Source organism: Cyprinodon tularosa, unplaced genomic scaffold, assembly GCF_016077235.1.
Source record: "Cyprinodon tularosa strain WSP-4 unplaced genomic scaffold, ASM1607723v1 ctg728, whole genome shotgun sequence".
Lineage (NCBI taxonomy): Eukaryota > Metazoa > Chordata > Actinopteri > Cyprinodontiformes > Cyprinodontidae > Cyprinodon > Cyprinodon tularosa.
This window is the reverse complement of record NW_024039483.1, coordinates 314,302-336,301: the sequence shown is the minus strand read 5'-3', so window position 1 is coordinate 336,301 and position 22,000 is coordinate 314,302. Positions and strand designations below refer to the sequence as shown.

The 22,000-nt window shown below is 39.3% G+C and overlaps 1 protein-coding gene across 1 annotated transcript in view; it reads right to left on the bottom strand.

Annotated features, from left to right (window-relative positions):
- Nucleotides 1-1,823: 1,823 nt before the first annotated feature.
- The window catches only part of LOC119772739 (copine-8-like), a gene marked incomplete at its 3' end in the record, with an annotated part of 159,445 nt that continues 139,268 nt past the window's right edge, over nt 1,824-22,000 (bottom strand). Inside the window, exons 8-14 of the mRNA XM_038269334.1 lie at nt 20,213-20,316; nt 19,519-19,623; nt 16,348-16,389; nt 14,568-14,643; nt 8,245-8,301; nt 2,141-2,202; nt 1,824-1,870 (exon numbers count right to left, since the gene is read on the bottom strand). Of these exons, the coding sequence (XP_038125262.1) occupies nt 1,824-1,870; nt 2,141-2,202; nt 8,245-8,301; nt 14,568-14,643; nt 16,348-16,389; nt 19,519-19,623; nt 20,213-20,316 (493 nt within the window). The remainder of the gene's footprint in view (nt 1,871-2,140; nt 2,203-8,244; nt 8,302-14,567; nt 14,644-16,347; nt 16,390-19,518; nt 19,624-20,212; nt 20,317-22,000) is intronic.

The window sequence follows — 22,000 nt, the reverse complement described above, 5'->3', positions numbered from 1 at the left end:
CTTTTGAAAAAAGTTGCAAGTTATCACTTTTTTCGCTTTACAAAGCGCAGGCTATTTTAATTATTGTGATCAATTTGTGCCGTCAATCCCGGTGCATGCGCGCTTCATTTGCAGTCTGGACACTGAGGGTCTGACTGCAGCGCTGAGAGGGAGTCCTGCGGGAAAACGCGGTTGGTGTGGGGGAGGCGCCCCACGGCAGAGTAGGAACGATACATGCTTTCACGTAAGAGTCTCCAAAAGCCGCCAGTGACACCGAAAAAAGTCGCCAGATTTGTCGCTAGTCGCTGTTTTGAAAAATAGTCACTGGAGGGGTCTGAAAAGTCGCTGAGTTGGCAACACTGCACCTGCGGCGCTGACTCGCTCTGCCATATTTTTTTTTCTTCCTCTTTCAGTCAAGAGGCAGTGATGACGGCGCGGCGGATGACGCAATAATCGCGCGACACAACTAATCGATGATGAAATTCGTTGCCAACGCTTTTAAAAGTCGATTTTTATCGATTTTATCGATTCGTTGTTGCAGCCCTAATATATATATTTATATATATATTTAAAAAGAAAAACAAAAGTGCTAAGAAATTCATGAAAAACACAGTGAAAGAAACATTTTTTTTGGTCCAATGTAACCTTGGAGGCATTATTACTGATACTGACCCTTACATTTTATAGTTTATAAACCTTTGTTAACTAGGCTACTTTAACTTACATTTTTAACTTTTCAATTAGCTTTTTTTCTTCACTTTTTAAATTTACTTTCAACTGAATTTACAGTAGGTAATACATGAAGGGCTCATCTAACTGGTCAAATGCCAAAATAAGATGTACAGCCATGTAGCAGTATCCTTACTAAATGACTGGATATAGATCTTGTGCTTCTAGACCTCACTGAGGGACGGGGGGGGGGGGGGGGGGGTCTTTTCCGATTTCAGATATTCAAATCGATCTCCTCCGCTTTGGAACGGAAAATGCAAAGTTAATCTCTGTAGGTCTTTTAATTTCTGAACCAGAATTACCCACCTCTGAAATAAGTTACGTTAAAAAAAAAAAAAACAGGAAAATTCGTCAGTGTTCACGACATTTAAATGTTTTTGTTTTAATCTGGAAAGAATATCTTTATCTTAGTGTTTAAAACAACAACTACCTAACTGAGTAGGAAAACACTTGGATACGGGAGCAAAACGTACACAAGCTTTGCTATTTTATAAATCAGGTTACAAACATTCGTGTCACAAGATTTAAAAAAGGAGAAAAAAACTGAAGAATCTATTGGGACATCATTAGAAAAAAAACGGATGTGGACGTTATTTGGTTTGTTCTCTGCCTCCTCAACGACAGCTCAGCAGGAGACTCATTTGATTACTACACAGAAACTCATTCGTTTTTCCTGTTACATAACCTTTGAAAATTGCGTAACCCCTTATTAAACCGCTGAATCCAGTTTTGCCAGAAAGAGTCGATCAATCACCTGTGTCACATTCTTATGTGCAGAACAGCTCATTTTGTTTGTTCGCCCTAATCTAGATGTTCTTTATATGGACTGGTTTAATGCTTGAAATGCAATTTGGAACATGTGGGTGCAGGGATTTACTGTCTGGGGAAACTTTCCCACAAAACTCTTAAAGTTTGAATAGTCAAAGTTCTAATAGTCAAATTTCACACTTAATCTTAATATTTTTCATTCAAATTAAATCCATAAGTCAGGCTGGCTTACCAGAAACGCCCGAAGAGTTCAAATTACTCAGATCTGATCTTTTATCTTCCAAATTTTATCTGTTCTATAGGCCAAAGAGATGCAATTATAACAGTAAAGCAGTGAAAACACTCACCATTTGAAGCTGTGAAATCGATTGCCACCGTAAAATTAATCTGTGTCCTACAAAAAAAGAATAAATGACATAAGGAGAAACATTGAACCATCAATCATGTCAGATTATGCCACAGCGTGTTTCAAAGCACGCAGCGGAGAGCAATTAAAGCAGCGGGTTATCGGCAGCTGTCTGTCTTAATATTGGAGCTGGGAGATAACACCAGCCGCTAATCTTCTAAGCTATATTAATAACTGCAAGTGACAGAAGATTTCAGCAATGAGAGCAATGCTGCTGCCTGATCCTGTATCACTTAACATCAATAACTGTGAACTTACCCGCCTCGGATGTAGTCCAGGAAGGAAAGCTCAGTGTCCACCAGGCAGGAGAGGAGAGTCACCTGTCAGTCAGCAGGGCACGGAAACAAGACAAGAACCATCATTTTACAACAAACGAGGTATTCCAAAAACAATAAAGGTAAGTCGTTTCTCTCTTTCATTTTAAGAACTTAACAGCTTCCTGTTAAGCACTGTCTGTGGTTTCATATGTTCATGTCTGTTAAATTGTTTGTCCATATGGTCAGGACAGAAGAGGCCAGACTTGCAGTAAACATAGATGCTGTTGAAATCTCTGATCAAACAGATGTTCCAGGTAGACATGTGTCTTCGTTAATTGCTTTTTTGCCACTCCATCGCATCAAAGGGAAAGTGTTGTCAGACGTTCTAGGAGTCGAAGTAGAACTTTGTAACGCTCTTTAAGTAAGGTAAGGGCAGTTAGCCAGAAACAGATGCTGGAGGTTTTAAAAGGTTTTTGAGAATTTTGTGAAAATACCACAAAGTCACACTGTTTACCAACTTTATTTTCACAGTTTTTGTTGTACAATCTATTGTTCATTTTCTTCTGCATTTAACCCATCATAATCTGGGCCTAAAGAGTTTACACAGAGACTTAGACCAACCCGCTGTGGGATTTGAACCTGGCACCTTGTTCAGAATGCAGACATGCTGCTCCATCCACTGACTGCTCTCACGCTGCTTCCAATTTTGCCATAAGTCAGAGCCGGAGAAGATTGTTAAATATGAATGAACCCTTATAAAATAGATAATGTATTTCACATGTGATTTCTATCTTCCAGATGAACATTTTGCATCAAGATTCCTAATGAGGTTAACGTCTGGACTCTGTGGAGTGAGAATGGAGCCTCGTGCTCCACTTATCAGTCATTCAGAGTTCCTGTTGATGGAATAAACTGTTATAGAACAGATCAATATGTGGATGCACCACAATTCTCCAACTAAATAAAGGCAAAAATGAGATAATCCTGGGCTCAGCCCTGAACCTTCAGAAGCGCATACAGGCAGTTACTAAATCAGCATTTTATCACCTGAAGAACATCTCCAGGATTAAAGGACTAATATCCAAGCAGGATCTAGAAAAACTCATTCATTTATCTTTAGTAGAATTATTACTGCAACAGTGTCTTCATATGCCCAAAAATTCCATCAGACAGCCGCAGCTGATCCAAAACGTGTTCTCACTAGAACTAACAAAGTAGAACAGATCAGCCCAGTTCTGAAGTCCTTCCACTGGTTCCCTGTAGCTCAGAGAATAAACTTAAAAATCTGTGTTACTCTATAAATCACTGAATGGATCAGCACCTCAATGCATGACAGATTTTTTTGCCAGGGTATCAACCTCCAGGACCACTCAGATCGTCTAGTTCAAGTCTACTCTCTCCGCTCAAAACTAGAACGAAACATGGAGAAGCAGCATTTAGTTCCTATTCTCCATTTATCTGGAAAACAACTCCCAAAAGACTTGAAAGCCTGAGTTGTTTTAAAGTCCAAGTTAAAAACCCATTTGTTGAGAGCTGCCTTTGACTGTGGAAGTTAATCTGTTTAAGGTTGTGGTCCAACTGTTTTATTTGTTTTACTATCTGTCTTACACACCTTTTGATCCTTCTTTTGTATTGTATAATTCATGTAAGCACTTTGAATTGTCTTTGTTCTAGGGTGGACTATTCTAATTCTTTACTATCAGGAAGTCCACCAACTATAGTTAAAAGCCTTCAGTTGATCCAAAATGCTGCCGCCAGAGTTCTGATGAAAACTAAAAATGATCACATCTCTCCTATCCTGGCTTCTCTTTATTGGCTTCCTGTTAAATCCAGAATAGAATTTAAAATCTTCATTCACACATATAAAGACTTAAATGGCCATGTTCAATCTTATATCAGAGATATGAACGTTCCTTATGTCCCTAACAGAGCACTTTGCTCTCAATCTGCAGGTTTACTAGTGGTTCCTAGAATTTCTAAAAGTAGAATGGGAAGCAGATCTTTTAGTTATCAGGCTCCTCTCCTGTGGAACCAACTACCAGTTTTAGTCCGTGAGGCAGACACCCTGTCTACTTTTAAGGATAGGCTTAAAACTTTCCTTTTTGATAAAGCTTATAATTAGAGGTTATCCTAAACTATCTCTATAGTTATGCTGCTATAGACTTAGACTGCTGGAGGACATAGGGACCCCTATTTCATAATTCCGCTTCATTCCATCTCTACTCTCCCACTCTGCAGAATTTGTTAGTTCAATCTCTAACATTAAACTATGTCTGCTTCTCTCTGTATCTCGGCTTGTCTCCACACCAGTTGGGCCTCTGCAGATGGCCGCTCACACTGAGCCTGGTTCTGCTTGAGGTTTCTTCCCTGCTTGAGGTTCCCTCCACTGTTGCTATAAGCATTCTTAGTGTGAGGGATTGCATTTGAGTCAATGAGTCAATGCAATCAACTGGTTTTCCTTAGATAGAAAACTTTGAATCAATTTGACTGTATTATCTGGTTGAATGGTAAATTGCCTTGAGATTACATGTGTTGCTAATTGGCGCTATAGAAATAAACTGAACTAAATTCAATTGTCTTTATCCTGTGTTATACATGTACAAATAAATTAGCCTTGCCTTTCCCGGTCATTCAGTATACTCAGATAGTTTCATTCCTTTGGTAGAAAATGCTGCTGATCTTATATAGCAACACCAGATAATAGCTCTACTCTCACATGCTTGTACAGTCGGCATGAGTCGTCAAGAAAAAACTGACCTGTGCCTTTTTTTTTTTTTTTTTTTTTTTTTTTTTTGTTTCTTGAACACGATAGTTCACTACTGTCCTTTCAGTTTTAAGAATTCACTGGACAGCTCTCATCCCAATTGTATTGTTTCTCCAATTTTTTTTATGTACAGCAACCATGAGAGGAATAAAACAACATTTTCTTTAATTATTATTAATAGATAGTATCCATTTTCACATTACTGACATATCATTGTGCCTCCAGTTTAATCTATCTCCCTGTCAGACTACAGCGGTGAGAAGTAAAATCAAACACCTGCCAAGTTTTATTAGATTCTACGTTGGACGCTCATTTATAAAGGCACAATTAAGTATATCCCTAATGACCGTGGGACATGTAGTTAAACAATTCACTTGTGTTTTAATTACTAATTAGTGCTCATTGGTATATTAATCAATAACTCAAATGCCATTAGCTGCATACCCATTGCCACTGGGGACTTGTATGCATAATGAGTGATTTCATTTGCTCACTTTTGTCCATCTCACATATATTAAGTCTTGTTAAACGTGGAGAAAATTACCGCCATAAAAGTTGTGCGGTAAAATTTGATTCCCAGATGTGGATTTCTTAATGCTTTATAATCAGTAGCCAGTGTTGGGCACGTTACTTTGAAAAAGTAATTAGTTATAGTTACTAGTTATTTCTCCCAAAAAGTAACTGAGTTACTAACTGAGTTACTCCACAATAAAAGTAACTAGTTACTAGTAAAAGTAACTATTGGTTTACTTTTGCGTTTCTCGCCTCCGTAACCCTCACCACCCAGCCCCCACCTTCTCGCCGTGTGTTTCAAAAGCCAGCTGAATAGAGCGGACGACAAAGACAAGAACCTGCAGAGAGTTTTGCATTTATTGCAACTCAACGTAAATGACATCAGGGGGGAACGCGATGTGAAGTTTTTTAACAGGGCATTCAGATCTGGTGAGTATTTGAAATTAATAACTGGGGATGTCTAATTCTGAAATCCTGTGTGTTTGGGTTGTTATAGATACCGCAACATCTATCTATCCATCTATCTATGTAGATGTATACTATGTGTGTGACATAAAATATGGATCTCCATCCCTGACACAAAGGCCATCAAATAATTTTTAAAATAAAAAATACAGTAGTTTGAAAAGGCAGAGTATCCATCCATCGTTCCATCCATCCATCCATCCATCCATCCATCCATCCATCCAGATTTCTCCCTTTCTCTATATAGGCTATCATTTGATCGTTCACGCTCTCCATAGTTCTCCTGTGGTGGACCACAGGGCGACTGTTGCACGCCTTTAGCGAGCATGCGCATTTCTTGTCGCTTGCGCTGTGAATCGTGCTGCTTGCGCTGTGCGGAGATGCAGGGGAAACCATATGTGATGGGGAAACGCAGCTCGACGTAACACTGGTATTTCCATCAGGAAAACGCTGTTTTGCTGCTGGAGTCCTCCTCACTCTCCATCTCTCTGTGTGTGCTGTACGTTAACACCCACCAGTGGAACACCCACCTACCCAACTGACAGACGGAATCTCACTATACATCAGCCATTCTCATCCTCCCCTCTCTCATTACAAGGCGTGCACGAGTCCTAGCATGAAAAAAAGGTTCATTGTGCAATCTGAGTAGCGTGCAGTAACGGGGTGTCTGCAATGGTAACTGCGTTATAGTTACAGTCAAAGTAATTAGTTAGATTACCTCGTTACTAAAACAAGGTAACGCCGTTAGTAACGCCGTTACTTTCAACGCCGTTAGTCCCATCACTGTCAGTAGCTAATATTTTCTGATCCATAATACTCAAATCATGATCAAAATGTTAAAACTTATTAATGCAATAAAACACTGCTGGTGATGGGAATTGAATGATTGCTAACTCCTGAGAGCAGAGAATCTGGTTGGACACTCGGAAATGTAGTCTTTATATAACAAAAACAGGCTGAGCAGACAGCATGTACGGACGTCAACACACCGCACCAGTCGATCTGATTTAACAAACTGAAACAACTCTGTTTACATTCGATGAATATTGAGCAGCACTGGTGGTAGGGACTCAGAGGGAAAATAGTGCAAAACAATAAAGCACAGTTATTATGCCCTGACTTTCTTAAATGTTGCTTTCCATTGTTTACTTTCTTGATTTCTATCACACTGGTGACACAATCAATGCATACCCAGCGTTATAGTGTGACCAGACACGCAGTCGTGGTGGGTCAAAGGCCCGCAGCTTGCCAGCGAGGGGTTAGCAGTTCGACCCATGTTTCTATGGGTAGTTATGCTGCTATAGGGTTAGATTTCTGGAGGACATAGGAACTTCCATTTCATCATTCTGCTTTATTCTGTCTCTATTCTCCCACTCTGCAGAATCTGTTAGTTCAATCTCTAACGTTATGCTCTGTGCTTTCTCTCATAGTAACTTTGCCTCGGCTGTTTCTGGCTGGATGTGACACCATCCTGGAGAGAAATATCAGCTGTGCTGCTGCCATCAACACCCTTGTTTATAGATGTTGGAGATCGGCCTGTTTTCCAGTGTAGTCCTGTTTCTTTGACTGTGACTGCCAGGATGTGCTCTCTTCATCCTCGGACATGGAAGCTGGCTCGGAGCTTGTCTGCCTGGCTGTGTCTTTCCTGGATGGGGCCGCCTTTTATAGTTGCTTTTTGTATCTCTGTTTCTGCTTCCTTAAACCCCAGACGGCCTCGGCAGATGACCGCTCACACTGAGCCTGGTTCTGCTGGAGGTTTCTTCCTGTTAAAAGGGAGTTTTTCCTCTCCGCTGTCGCTACAAGCATGCTTAGTGTGAGGAATTGCCTTCGAGTCAATGAGTCGATGCAATCAACTGGTTTTCCTTAGATAGAAAACTCTGAATCAATTTGACTGTATGATCTGGTTGAACTGTAAAGTGCCTTGAGATGGCATGTGTTGTGAATTGGCACTATATAAATAAACTGAATTGAAATTGAATTGAATTAAAACCCAGGTTAACCCGCCAATTTCAGTGGGAAAGACTCTAAAGATAGTTCTATTAAGTAGCATTATTGGCCTCCATTTGCAGCTTCCTGGTAGCTCAGCAGTACTGCCAGTAGATGGCCAAGTCCGTTTACATCAGCTCATTGCACCTGGTGCTGAGATTCCATTTAGGCTTAAAAAGGATGATTAAAACACTACAAGGATGGACACATGGAGTCTTATAGTATCAACTGGATAATGGTATTTTTGGTAGAGGCATATGTAATGTGACTATAGACACTTGTGATTTATAGGCACCAAATTTACAAATTTTCTGTAAACAGTACATCATTCAAGTGTATTTTTAGTAGTTGTATGTAATAGAAAAGTTTCTACTCACCGTTCCTGAGTTTAGGTACTTCTTTTTCTTCTTCCCTTTCTTTTTTGGATTAAGCACCTGTGGAGATATAAGCTTGTTTTAAAAGCCTAAAAACATGTTGAATAGTTGAGCCTCAAATGATTTTGTTGCAGTCAAAGTTGGAGTGACTCCTGGCCTTTCTAGTTTTAATTAACCCAGACTATGCAGCAAGCCTGAAATAAACCTTTTTAATAAGTATTTTAATAGACACATTAAAGCCTGAGTAATTAGTGTAATTATTTTGGTCATTTTCTTTTTTCTATACAAAAACTTTTTTTCCACAGGCTTCAGAATGCTGCTCCAAAAAGAACACAGATAATAATAATATGAAGGCGGCTAAAAGAAATGATTAAAGTAAACATATTTAACAGCATCTGTATTTTCACAGAGATAAAAATAAAAACAGGGTTGGTCATGGTGAAAAAAAGACGTTTATGATAACATATAATATCCAACATGGATAAAAGAAGCCCCATTCTTCTGTCTCTATACTAAAATGATTGAGGTTGTTTTTTTACCTAAGCAGCTTTACTGAGTTTTAGTCTCCAGAGATTTATGCGTTAGCAGAGCTGATAGAAAAGTGAGGGAAGAGGAAATATCAGGAAACCGACTATGGTGATTCAGCAGATCATTACAAGGGAATAAAGAAATTGCCTTTCTATTGCCGAGACCCACTCTTTAAACTGATACTATTAGAGGACAAAGAATGCATCTTTTCTATATAAATACAAAATATTCAAGGCTGGTTTTCTCACAATTTTAGCAAACCAACAGATTTGTTATGGTTATCCATCTATTTTTAGAAATTTTATTGATACCTGATTATAAAATTAAATACAACGTTTTGTGTCTATTCTACAGAAATAGTAACCTGACAACAGCCAGATGCATGTCTCGCTCCGCCTAGCTCCACTCACATGCATCTGGGAAACCGCCATAGGAATTGCCTTTACTGAAGGCTGGGCCTTATCAAAACTCCTTGCATATGATTGGATAAGCCACTTGTCTGTCATCTTTATCAACGGGCTATTTCAACCACTCACACCGAAGCTAACCCGTGACGCTGTGAGAGCAACAGTCGAATCAGCGCAATGTCGGTAAATGATCAATGTCGTTTGTGCCATGAAAATGTGCGGATAAAAGGCAACATTGTGCACAGCAGACTTATTTTAAAAAAAGAAGCCAACCAAAGAAGTATAGACGAACGACTTACAGAACTCGCTTCTCCACTACGTCACATGCAGGACACACCCGCCCTGCGTCCTGATTGGCCAGACCATAAATTCGGTTGGGGAAATCACTTTCAATGAGTGGTTTCCCAGATGTATGTGAGTGGAGCTAGGCGGAGCGAGACATGCATCTGGCTGTTGTCAGGTTACAGAAATAGACCACGAGTAGGCAAATATGACAAAAATCACTTCATGCTGTAATGGACATGGTTTCCGAGAAGCATTTCAAAATAATATGATGCTCAGTTTATTTCCCTTCTTCAATAATTGATCCAGTCCATTTAGCCGATTCAGTAACTGAATCTGAGTTTCTATTCCAGGTGAAAAACTTGCAGTTCGCTACCTCCAGGTCCTATGTAGAGCCAGCCTTGTGCTGCCTGACAGCATTTACTTCTGCTCCTCTCTGTCTGACAGAGCTGAGACTCCCTCCTTGCCTCAAACTGCCATTACCCCACCGTTCAAGGATGAAGTGCAAGCTCAGAAGGGACCATGGTTTATTCTGTGGCAGTTCCCAAGCTATGGAATGATCTTCCTTTAGCCATAAGACAGGCCTCTTCACTCGCTGTTTTTAAGTCTCTTCTTAAGACCCATATTTTCTTTTTGGCTTTTAGCATAATCTCAGATGTTTCACTCTGTTTTAGTGTGTTTGTATATGAGTTAGTGTTGCACCGATACCAGTATAGGGAAATGCCCCCATCCAGCTCTAAAATGGTGGTATTGGTATCCAGTGTTGGGAAAGTTCTCTTTCTACGTGAACTAGTTCAAAGTTCAGTTCACACATTTTAAAATGAACTAGTTCAGTTCATAGTTCATAATTCAAAACCAAAAAATGAACTAGTTCATAGTTCTTTTTTTTTTCATATATTGCTCAATTACACCATAGCCTACTGTAGAACCACAGACAGCAATTATTTTATCAGTTGTAACACTGAAACTGTGCGTCAGATTTCATCTTCATATCCAGTTTTGAATCCTTATCCAACCAGGGTTTACATTAGCATTGAGGGGACAGATTTCCCCATTGTTGCTTTAACGCTTTGTTGCTGTCCATTCACTTCACACTAGTAGCAGCTGCAGCTTTCACCCCTACAGTATATTCTCAAAAACATCAGGAAAAATGTGCTGCTTGAATTGTCTTTTTTATGAGTAATTATTAAAAGAAAAATAGGAAAATAGTCTTTAAGGTGCAAATGTTTTTTTTTATTTTAATAATTTTTTCCATTTGAAATTCCATTTCAATACATACTAAAAAGGAATACTGGAATCCTGGAAAATTATACCAGGCAGGTTTAACAAACAAGTTACATGGATAGTAAAACCCTCAAGAACAGGGGTCTTCTATGTTTTTCAGACCAAGGACCCCCAAACTGATGGCGAGATGGAGCGGGGACCCCCTAACTATATATATTGTATGAAATTGTGTCCTATAGTCACTCTATTACAGATAGAGTAATGTAAAGAAATTAATTTCTCCCTGGGATTATTAAAGTTTTTCTGATTCTGATTCCTGGTTGTTGTGAAGGAAACGGTGCCCAGCTTGAAAGAGCTCCTGTGTGTCGCTGAATGTGTGCATTGATGACTGAAAGACATCTTTTGTCTCCATTTATCTGTTTACTACAGTGTGTTGATTTCATGTTAATGAGTATTTAAAGACATTTCAATTAGTGGGGAAAAAAATTGCAGGGGGGGGAATATAAAAATATCAACTAACCATGCAGACCCTCATGCAGTACCACCGTAGACCCCCTAGGGGTCGCGGATCCCCCGTTGAAGACCTCCGCTCAAGAAGATTTTACTAACACAAACTGAGGGACCAGGCTGAGGTAGGAATTTAAGGTTACTGAAGTGCGGATTTTTTTACTGAAAGCCGGCGGGCAAACTTGTTGCCATCATCCTCACCGACCACCTGGTCATAAAACTGTTTTAAGTGATCATACTGCTGCTTTGTCGCCTCCATGCTGCTGTGGCTTCACGCTGCATTTTGTTTTGATGACGCACGCGGCTGTAGGCTACGACGCTGGTAGCTGGTGTTGCCAGATTGGGTGTTTTTCCCGCTACATATTAAGGCCTGTTTACGGTTTGATTTAGCCGGGGTTTCCCCTGGAGGGCTCTATAGAAATCTGGCAACCTATTGAACGGAGCTGAACTGAGAGAGCGTGCCGTTCACAGACACCAGAATGAACGAGTTCACAATAACGTTCATCAGGCAGTAATGCAGTACGTTCAATTCACGTTCGCCCAAAATATGAACGAGTTCATGAACTTTCATTCAATGAACGCGTTCAGGCACAACACTGTTGGTATCGGTGAGTACCAACAAAAAGGCACCGATACCATTTTGAGAGACAAAAGTTTATTCAACTATTGTCACCCATTCCAGGTAGGCAATAAAAAGTTCTACTGGATTCACTTTGTATTAGTCTTTTTTCTGCTTCACAAAGGTAGGCAGCGGTATATAAAGTGCTTCATAAATTAAGTTGGTGTGGTATGGTATTGCACTATGAATCTTTAGTAAATGGAAGAAGTATAGAAGCACCAAGACCTGTATGCTGCAAATAAAAGCCAGTTTTCCAAAAGGCGCCTAAAGGACTCGCAAACCATGAAAGACATTATTCCCTGGTATGATGAGACAAAAATGTAACTCTTTGGTGTGAATGCCATGAATGTCGTCATGAACCAAAGATGACAGATACATCTACTGTATACAGACAGGTTAGGTTAACTTCACTGTGGCCTACCAATTCAATGCAGTGTGGCTCTAATAAAGTCAATCAAAAAATTAGGATTACATCTTAAATTTTCCTTTATGAATAAATATAGTCTGTCTATTCCTGAAATGCCTCAGCAGGACTCATCAAAGAAAGAAACAAAACAATGATAGCAGTTAGTAATGTAATTGAATGCCTATTTTTCACTATTCAAAACAATGTTTGCATTGAGCTAGAGGCATTTACAAGGTTTGCAAAGGGTGATGTACTGCTAAAAATGATGTGTGGCAGTTCCTTCAGTGAATAATAACTGGTACACCCCCTTGGAGACCAATAAACTAAACAGAAACCAAAAGAATACCTAAAATAAACTCAAAGCCACAAAAGTCGGACCACAACCCTAACTCAGTGAAAACAAAGCATTCCCAAATATGGAATAAACACAGCATTTGAATAATCATGAATCAGATTACTGTCTCCTTTGGATTTTCTTCTTTATAGTATTTGCAATTTTTTCTTTTTTCTTAACTATTCTGCTACACATAATGGCTGTAATATAGTGAATTTTCAGAGGGGAAAAGGAGGACGATAAAAGCAAAGTCAGTTGGGCTTCTCCAGTTTTTCTGCTGCTAATTAGTTAAATAATGGCTGGTATATTTTTTCTTGTCAGCACAAGCAAAGCCAAACTTTAAAGAGAGTTTTATCTTTAAACTTTCCCTAATTAAACACTTTCAATCTGACAAAAAGTGCAGAATAAGTCTGGAAAGGTAATAGATTCCACCTGCTCGCCATGAGGAAGACTATAAATATTTTTTGCAAACCATGAACAAAATGTGACTCAGATAGAGCGTATCCCTGGACACACTTATAAAATAGATGACCATAGCTTTTACAAAAGATGGATTAAACAGTAGGGTTAGTAGCAAACTCTGTTACAATATCTAAAAGAGACATGGCCAGGTGAAAATAAGGAGATGCCGATTTTATTGGAGGCCGCACCTCTCAATTACAATTTTCTCCATCAGAACGGGCTTTTTTTTAAAAGGGGAGGGCTCATTACTCTGTTTAATGATTCACTGAGGTGAATCTTTTGAGTATCTGGCTATCCAAGTACAGGGCCCTCTGTTTGTGAATGTTTACAGGCTTCCAAAGTCCAAAACAAATGTTTTTTATTGATTTCAATGACAGATATTGAACACGACTACTTAATTATTGTGGGAGACTTTAATGTATATGTTGACAACCCTGAAGACAAAGGTGCAAAAGAACTATGTGACACATGAAAGTTTGGGTTCTAACATGTTAAATAGCCAACACACAATCAAGGACATATTTTCGAACTGGTCATCAGCAAAGGTCTAAATATTTTGAATGCTTCTGTAACTGATGTTGCCTCATCATATTATTTATTTGTTTACTTTGAAACCATTTTCCTAACTGATCTAATTAGCAAAAATTTTATAAGACAGGACAATTAATAACTTTACCCTCCTGCTTTCACTTTACCCTGATTCTCAGTTGGTGAGGTGGTTGAAGGTTTACATTCTAAAGAATACTTGATTCCATTGCTCCAGATAAAGTGAAGGTTAAATCCCCATGGAGAAACACTCAGTGAGAAAAGAAAAGATGGAACGCCGAAAAGCAGAATCAAGGAGGTGAGTCCAAGTCCACTATGAAATCTATAAAGAGAAGCTTCACTGATGTCATTTACAACTAAAAGATGCAAGAGAATCTTTCTTCACTGAGATTATCAACTAAAACATCGACAATGTTTGCTCCTTATTTGCTACAGTCAACAGTTAACAAGCCCTCATACATCTGTGGCAGATGAACTCCACACTAAAAAGCCATGCAATTTCTTTGCAAAGAGGTATTAGAAAAGCAGTCTGCACATCAAAGGCCAACTACAGAACGAATGCTGTCTCCAGTTAGAATAAACTGTTAAAATGTCCCAATTCTGCAACTATCTGCACAGTGCAGTAAAAGTACTCCTGTAAAGACATTTAGTTAAGAAAATGTAACTAGATATCTGCTGAATGCTGCTGTGGTATTGTCTGCTTGTATTAATATAACATTTCACACAAAGAGGTCTCAGATTAACTGAAAAAACGCCACACATCTGTGAGTACGGATCAGCCGAACACTTTGGTGAGTGTCGAGCTTTCCTAACAGTACATGTAGAGAGTTTATTGGTGTGTGGAGCTGATGAATTGTGTATTTTTATTGTAATAAAGTGTTAAATAAGTGCTTCCCAGCCTTTTGTTGTGTCTAATTAAAATTTGGAGTTTGGGGTCATACAGCACCATGGGACTAGGGTAATGAATTCAGACATATATGACAGTTAAAGTCCGTGTGTGTAGTATTGCACCTCATAGACGTGGAACTGCGACTGGCTTCTGCACATTTCTCTGTAGCTGGTGCTGAACTCGCCAATGAAGTCGTGGCTGTAAAAAAGAAGAAAAAAAAAGAAATATGTTTACATTGCAAAGTGTTTTAAGAGGATAAATTATAGAAGATGCAGGATCCCAGAAAGATTAGTTTCCTAATTCCATGGATGTAATAAAGGCTGTTTAAATGAGGATTGCCGCAGCTCAGTTAAACAGGCCCAAACTAATATCAGATACTGTTTGCAGTTAACATCAAAAACCCAAAAGATTTCCCTATGTCGGAATAACTGGTCATTTCTGACTCTGCTTCACATGAATACGTTGTCCCTATCCAACATGTGCAGTTATTTGCACCTCTGATGAAGATTTATACAGAAGTCTTAAAATAAACGGTTGTTATGGAGACATGTTCACATACCACGTTTTGTTTAAGTTCTCTAAGGATGGGAATTTTTTTTCTTTTAGTCTTGTTTACAGTGTGATTGGAAGATTAACTTTAGTTCATATGCTACCTTTGTTTTAGCACAAGTTATTTTATACTCTGAAATTAGAACTGTTATGAAAGCAATTCAGGAGGTAGCTCTATTCTTGTAGCCATTTCTTCTCTGCTGAAGACCTACATTTGTCTTTGACATTAAGTATTTCGCTTGTCTTTAACATGCAAGGAGGAACAGGCCTCTGTCAGGTCTCACTTAAAAACACAAGTTGTGAATGACTTATTCATGTAAAAACACAGAAAAGGTTGTGCTTGTTCAACTTTTTTCTTTACCGTTTTAAGGCTTCCCAATCTTGAATCCTAAAGTGTTGGAAAATAATTTTTCCAATTTAAACCGTGCGGAAAACGTAGTTGCTGGTTAAATGTCAGAGGACATTTTGAGGCTTGTGTCCGTGAAAAACTTTTAGAATCCTTTTCTCATGTTGTTTTGTTCTTCAGCTTTGTTCTTCTCATGTTGTGGAAGAATAATATTTTACCAAGCAAGCAAGGCACATTCTACTTATTCTGGTCCCTTACAAAAAATCCCATGATTTCCATATGAATGGGAATCATATTCTTGCTGCAAGGCAGCAGTGCTACCCATTGCGCCACCAGATAGCCCGTTTTTTCCCCCATATTCTACTTAAAACAAATCCATTAAATTTCACATGTGATTCCCATTTTTCACATGTGGTTCCTGTCTTCAAGATGAAAAACCCAATGAATTTCCCATGGGATTCCCATCCTTCACACTTGATTTCAGTTTTCCACATAAAAATCGTGAGAATTTCACACACATCTGAGTCTCATCCTTTACATCATAATACCATGACTTTCACATGCGATTCCCATCTTTGAGATGCAATTTCCATTCCCATTTCACAATCCAACACCTTTTAACCAACCATAACCAGCTCTTTAGGAAATTTCTCTAGCTGCTACAGTGTTGTTGTTGTTACCATTCTTCCCAAACCACTAAATTTGGTCTTTTTCAATGTGTTGGGATTTCAGATTCCAAGAAATTATCAAGCACCTAATTTCTCTTATGATTTATATGCAAAAATAAAAAAAGATAAATAGACAATAAACTAAGTACATGTAGTTCTTTTTTATAGCAAGAAGCAATGTGATGATACAGCTCTTCTTCATTCTGAATGTGTAAACTGTTAAACTCAGAAGAGACAATAATATGACATGGATTGAATGTTTGCAACCCAAAGACACAGAGGATATAATCACAACCAGGTCTGTACAAACGTAACAAAAATAATAAAGTAAATCCTCACCCTCCATCTCTGTCCCAGTCATAGACTTCCACCTTTATGCTCCTGTAGAGAAAAGAAAAGGAGCATAAAACAAGCTCATCACTTAAGATTTATCATCAGTTTAAAGAGCAAACAGCTGCTCTGTTGAAGGGTTTGTTATGTGAATGCGTTCCAATAAAGGAGTGGCTGAATGGTGGCATAATTATTAGATTATAATTATAAGAGATTAACTCATAATAGTAACTAATCATTTGCTTTAAAGGTATTCTAATCGACTGGGGAGGATTCAAAAGTCTATCTACAGCAATGACAGTAAATAATAATCATCATTATGTTACACATGATTTCTTTTCATTTGTCATGGCCTACTTACCAAAACAGACTGTTAACAGGAATCTCACCACGTTGTTGACTGGAGAGACTCTTTAATAATGATTACGCAGAAGTAGAGCTATAAATCACAGCTTATTTCCAAATAGATCCATTAAGGCAAACTATGACTCATATTATTGCTTTAGAGCATAACTGCTGTAATCAGTCAAGCAGTGGACAGTCGTAAAATAGTGAAAGATATTAGCAGCACCAGCTAAAAAAAAAAAAAAAAAAAAAGAATTTTAGCTTTCATGAATTAAATTATTGATGTATTACTGTAGAAGTAATCTTCTGGCTTTCCTCATTAAACCTAATTCATATTTTTAATCTGAATTATTCTGGAGAGGAAAGCTTAGAATGGATAAAGTCAGTATTCTGCCAAAAGAATAAATACTCATACAGTAAGAGCAGTTTTATAAAAAAAAAAAAAAAAAAAAAAACATTGATATAATCTACTCTACATGCACATTTTAATGTTTTATGTATGTAGATTGACTTCCATAAGGTTGCCCAATATATCACAAGCATCAGTCCATGCTGCTTCTCTGCGGGAAACTGCCTGTGATTGGTCACTTTTTAGGAATGTGTCATGTCTTGATAGCTCATTCCATTCACCTGTTTAACTCTGCCCAGTTTCTCGTTACCACTTATCTTATCCACCTGTTTCCAGCTCCTATATATGCTGCTTGTTTTCAGCCTCCAGTGCCAGATTATTCAAGCTATTCAAGAGTAACTCTACCCATCAAGTAAGTGTGTCTGATATCCTGTATCTGACCTGCTTTTTTTCGGGGGATATTGGAGTTTTTTTGCCTTGCCCCTGTCTGCTGCAATTCCGATTTTTTTGTGAAATCCGATTTTTTTTCGTTGACGTTCATATTTTCAAATATATGCGACTTGTATGTGATCTCCTGAGTGAACTGCAGTCATTCAAGGAAAATGTCCCGCATGCGCAGTAGAGGACACAATGACGTTACAGGCCAGTGTGCTCTGTGCTTACGGAAGTAAACATGAATGGTAGTGCCGGTGTGCATCTAGCGGTCTTTTCCAACCATAAAAAACACAATCTTTTCAAGATGGTTAAACATAAATACTGCTCTCAGCATCATCGTCTGTCATGATTGTTGTTTTTCTTGCCGCTTCTTCATAGCAAGACCCAGAATAGTGACCTTTGGTTACTAATGACGTTCAGGTCGGATGAATGCGACCTGGCCGTTCAGACACAGGTCACATTTGAAAAGATCAGATTCGTATCGGATTCAGGACCACATAGCCGAGCGGCCTGGGTCGCATTGGAAAAAATGGGATCTGTGTTGCTTAAACTGTAATGAGAAGATCAGATCCAGGTCGCATATGGGCCAAAAAATCAGATTTGGGTCACTTCAGGCTGCAGAGTGAACGTAGCCTTTCTCTGACCTCGGCTTGGATTCTCTTTAAGGACTCTGTTGCTCCCTCGGCGTCAGCTGTCGTCAGCTCATCCTTACTCAGGGTGCTGGAAGCAGCTTCAGCTGCAAACGGAGGATAATCTGTCTCTCATCTGGGATCGGACTGGACTTTGACCCAGGTCAGTGACTTTTTGCTCATAGTCATAAGTAGCCCAACATTCCAGCCACTGACCTGTGTTTTCTACCTCTGCAGTGATTCCAGTTATTCGCCCCGCTGACGATCAGCTGCTTGCTGAGTTACTCTTACTCTTCACCCTGACCGTTTTTAATAGTATTTCGTATGATCGTTTTCGTACTTTACACTTTCATGAATGAGGGGGAAAATGTTGTTTGTAGACTGTTATAACGGTAGAGTGTAAAGCCAAATTTATGCTTCTGACGCATAGCCTCTGCAAATGTCAAATCTATCTCTGTTTGCAACCACGCCCCCCGCACAGAGGCTCTGCAAATGTCCTCGCGCACCTCAAAAAAATCCTGACTACCTGTGGGACAGTCGCAAACCCACGCAGACCTCAAGCGGAAATTTGGAGACCAAAAGCAGCTGTGATTGGTCCTTGGTATGCCTTCCCGGTTGTCTGTGTGGTCGTCCTTCTCGATTCGGTGCAAAGCTAAAATGGTTTTCTATTGGTCTATATGGACGTAGCAACAACATTTTATTGGTCAAAGTAAAAGTCAAGAGTAAATGTTTGTAATCTGTTAAAGTCAAAGAATGTGATGTGTAACATTCAATTTAGAAAATGGTCTGAAAACAATTTTTGAAAATATAAATCCTGTAAACATAGAAAATAATTGAAAAATGTAATTTAAAAAAGACAATGTTTTTAACAAATAAACAATGAGAAAAGAGCAATGTTATTCTAATAAGCCTTTTTCATTAAAACTTTTTTTCCATTACTGTATTTTTTTAATTTCCATTAAAAACAAAACAAAAGTTCTTTGCTGCAACAATAGTGGAACAAACCCACTCCATAAACATCTGTCTTGATTTACTGGAACTTTTATAACTTTATTTCTGGAAACTGATTTAAAATAAAATGGTCACTAAAGACTTTATTGGAAACTTGCCCTGGCATTTCTTATGAAAAAAACCTCAAGCTTCCTTTATTTCCACAGATTAGCTTTTTTCCCCCCATCATCTATACATGAGGAAACACTTCATTGTGTTTTTGACTTTTCTTGCAAGTTTCTGGGGATTTCATAAGCTCATTAATTTTATGTGTCAGGCCCCATCACCATCATGTCTGGATATTTGCTTTAGTTAGTATTCTAAATGCTAAAAGAGTCTGCTTTGGATCTGATTACATTAGGATTCCACCCAATTATCTGTAAACAATTCTTGTGGGTTTCAAGGATCCCTGCTGTGGGCGGTGTGTTGTACCTGTCGTAGTCTCCGTTACACAGCGCCCTGACAGGAATTTTAAAAGCCTGCCACACCGGGTCCAGGGTGTTCTTCACCACTTCTGTTTTGTGACAGATGGTGTAGCTGTGAAAAGTACAGGAGTGTTAATAGAGGCGGAAATAAAGAGGAATTTATAACCCCCAAATCATTGCTTTCTGTTTCATTTTCACTTTTTTTTGCCTTTTTTTTTGCGTCTATCTAAACTGGCTCTTTGTTACAACGCTGTGCTGCTGTTATACCCTGCAGCGCAGCATTTAAGCTGCATCAGTAGAAACCCAGCTGCTCTACAGAGAATGTGTTAAGTGTGAGATGCTCAAGTCGACTGTGATAACAAGCAACTGTAGGGCAAAAAAACAGTGACCTCCACACAAAGTTTTCACTTAATTCCATCTTATCTATCACTCCCCGCTTTGTTTTCCTCTTGTCAACTCTGTCCCATTTTATCCACTCATCTGCTGCTTCCTCATGATGCTGGACGGAGGGCATGTCCCGTATACATCATCAAGCATTATGTGACATCACATAGACAAGTGGCTCTGCATAGGAGCTTCTGGAGCATGAGCAGCCGTGCTCAGGCTCTCTGTACGTTGTGCTGCTGTTTGCTCAAATGCTTCAAATTGTCATAGCGACATTTTCTCATTTCAAGAGGAGGAACAACGCTTATTGAACTTACGATCCGTCTTCATTGCTGCGGTAGAACACTAGAAATGGATCAGATTTTCCAAAGAAGTCCTTCTTATCCAACTTGTTGCCGCAAAACTGGAGCATCACTAACTCCTTGAATGGGAGAAATAAAACAAATAAATGTTAGAGAGCAGAAAAAAAAGCATTAATGCAGAAATTCTTCATTTAAATGATAAGAAAGAAGGCCAGTAAAAAATAAGAATGTTTTCATGAGGAAATTATGGACTTACAGTATGAACCAGGATTGGGGGATATTAAGATATTAGATCACTGGAATGTGTTGACAATCTGCCAAAGCGGAGTGATTGGGATTTGTCTGCAGGGAAAGGCTGTTTAAAGGTGGGGTATATGATCCTGGATAAACGGTTCCTGCCAGCTAAATTTTTGAAAATACACACCTTCAGCCCACCCCACGAAACCACGCCTCCAAATTACATGAACGCGCCTGCTGTCAGTCGAGAATGTTCGGATGTTCCCGAGAACGAGAAAGAAACAGGCCGAGACCTCGCGAGTGCACGTGACTCGGGATGAGGCGAGAAGCTCATGTCTATTACTAGCTAACCACAACATAACAGGCTAACTTCCATGATGGCGTCGTCTTCTCCTAGTACGGTAAGAGTGTTGAACAATTCAATATGGTCGTAAACAAGTTGTCACGGTTGTCATTTCAAGAAGTATTGATTAGGGTGACCAAACGTCCGTATTTCCCGGGACATATCCGTATTTCACGTCCTGTCCCGGGCGTCCCGGGTTTTTTTTAGAAAGTGAGGAAATGTCCTGATTTCAATGCGCACGACGCTCCGTGTGACGTAATCCCTGAGCCGCGTCAGTGCGGGCAGCCCTGTTCTTAATCAGAGGCTCTGTTCAAAAACCTGGGCTGCATCCTCCAAGGACGCGGTCTACCTAGACTGGACCCTTCGAAGTCCTTGAAAATAAGGAGACCACAAGAGTTCTGTCTGTAAATTCGAACAGGTCCTCCCTTCAGCGGCACTTTGGGGGGGGGGGGGGTGTCACGAGTCTGTGAACGCGCAGGGGGGAGGGGTGGGGAGAGCTCAGAGCTGACGGTTGATGGGCGTGTCAGAAACCAGTAGAAGTAGGGATGATAGTTACTTCTATTGGTTTGCGTTTTCCTCTGACTACGCCCTCTACACTGGACTAAAAGATTTCGTTTTTTTTCCAAACATTCTATCTCAGTTGGCGCAATGGGCTCGTGAGGAGGTTTTCAATCAGTATGGTAAAAACATGCTCCAGAAAACATCACATACCCCACCTTTAATATTAGAAAACCATGTGATGGCAACATCATTTTTATTTATTAAATTTTATTTGCACATTCTCTTTGCTCCTCTGTGGCTCATCCATCAATCCACTGCTTCCAACTCTCTTTTAGAGTGGTGACTAAGACTTTTAGTCACCATCAGCTGTTTAAGATGAGGAATTCCACTGCATTACATTCCAATCAGGTCCTATACAGTGCAACAGTACAGTGTTCAGGATTTTTTTCAATATATTGTTTGTTGTAATTGGGATACATTTCTTGCCACGATTACAATTTTCATTCATTGTCTAAAAATAAATTGTGATTAATGATGTTTAAAAACACACAAAGAAAATGGTTACATTATCCAATCCTATTTTAATGTTTTTTTTCAATAGAGCAAGAGTTCCCAAATTAGGGGTCCAGATCCCAAGAGGGGGTCGCAATACCCAAGTTACTGGATCCCAAGGTGTTGCCCAAACTTACCTTCATCATGGACAACACCTCTTACCCCCTGCA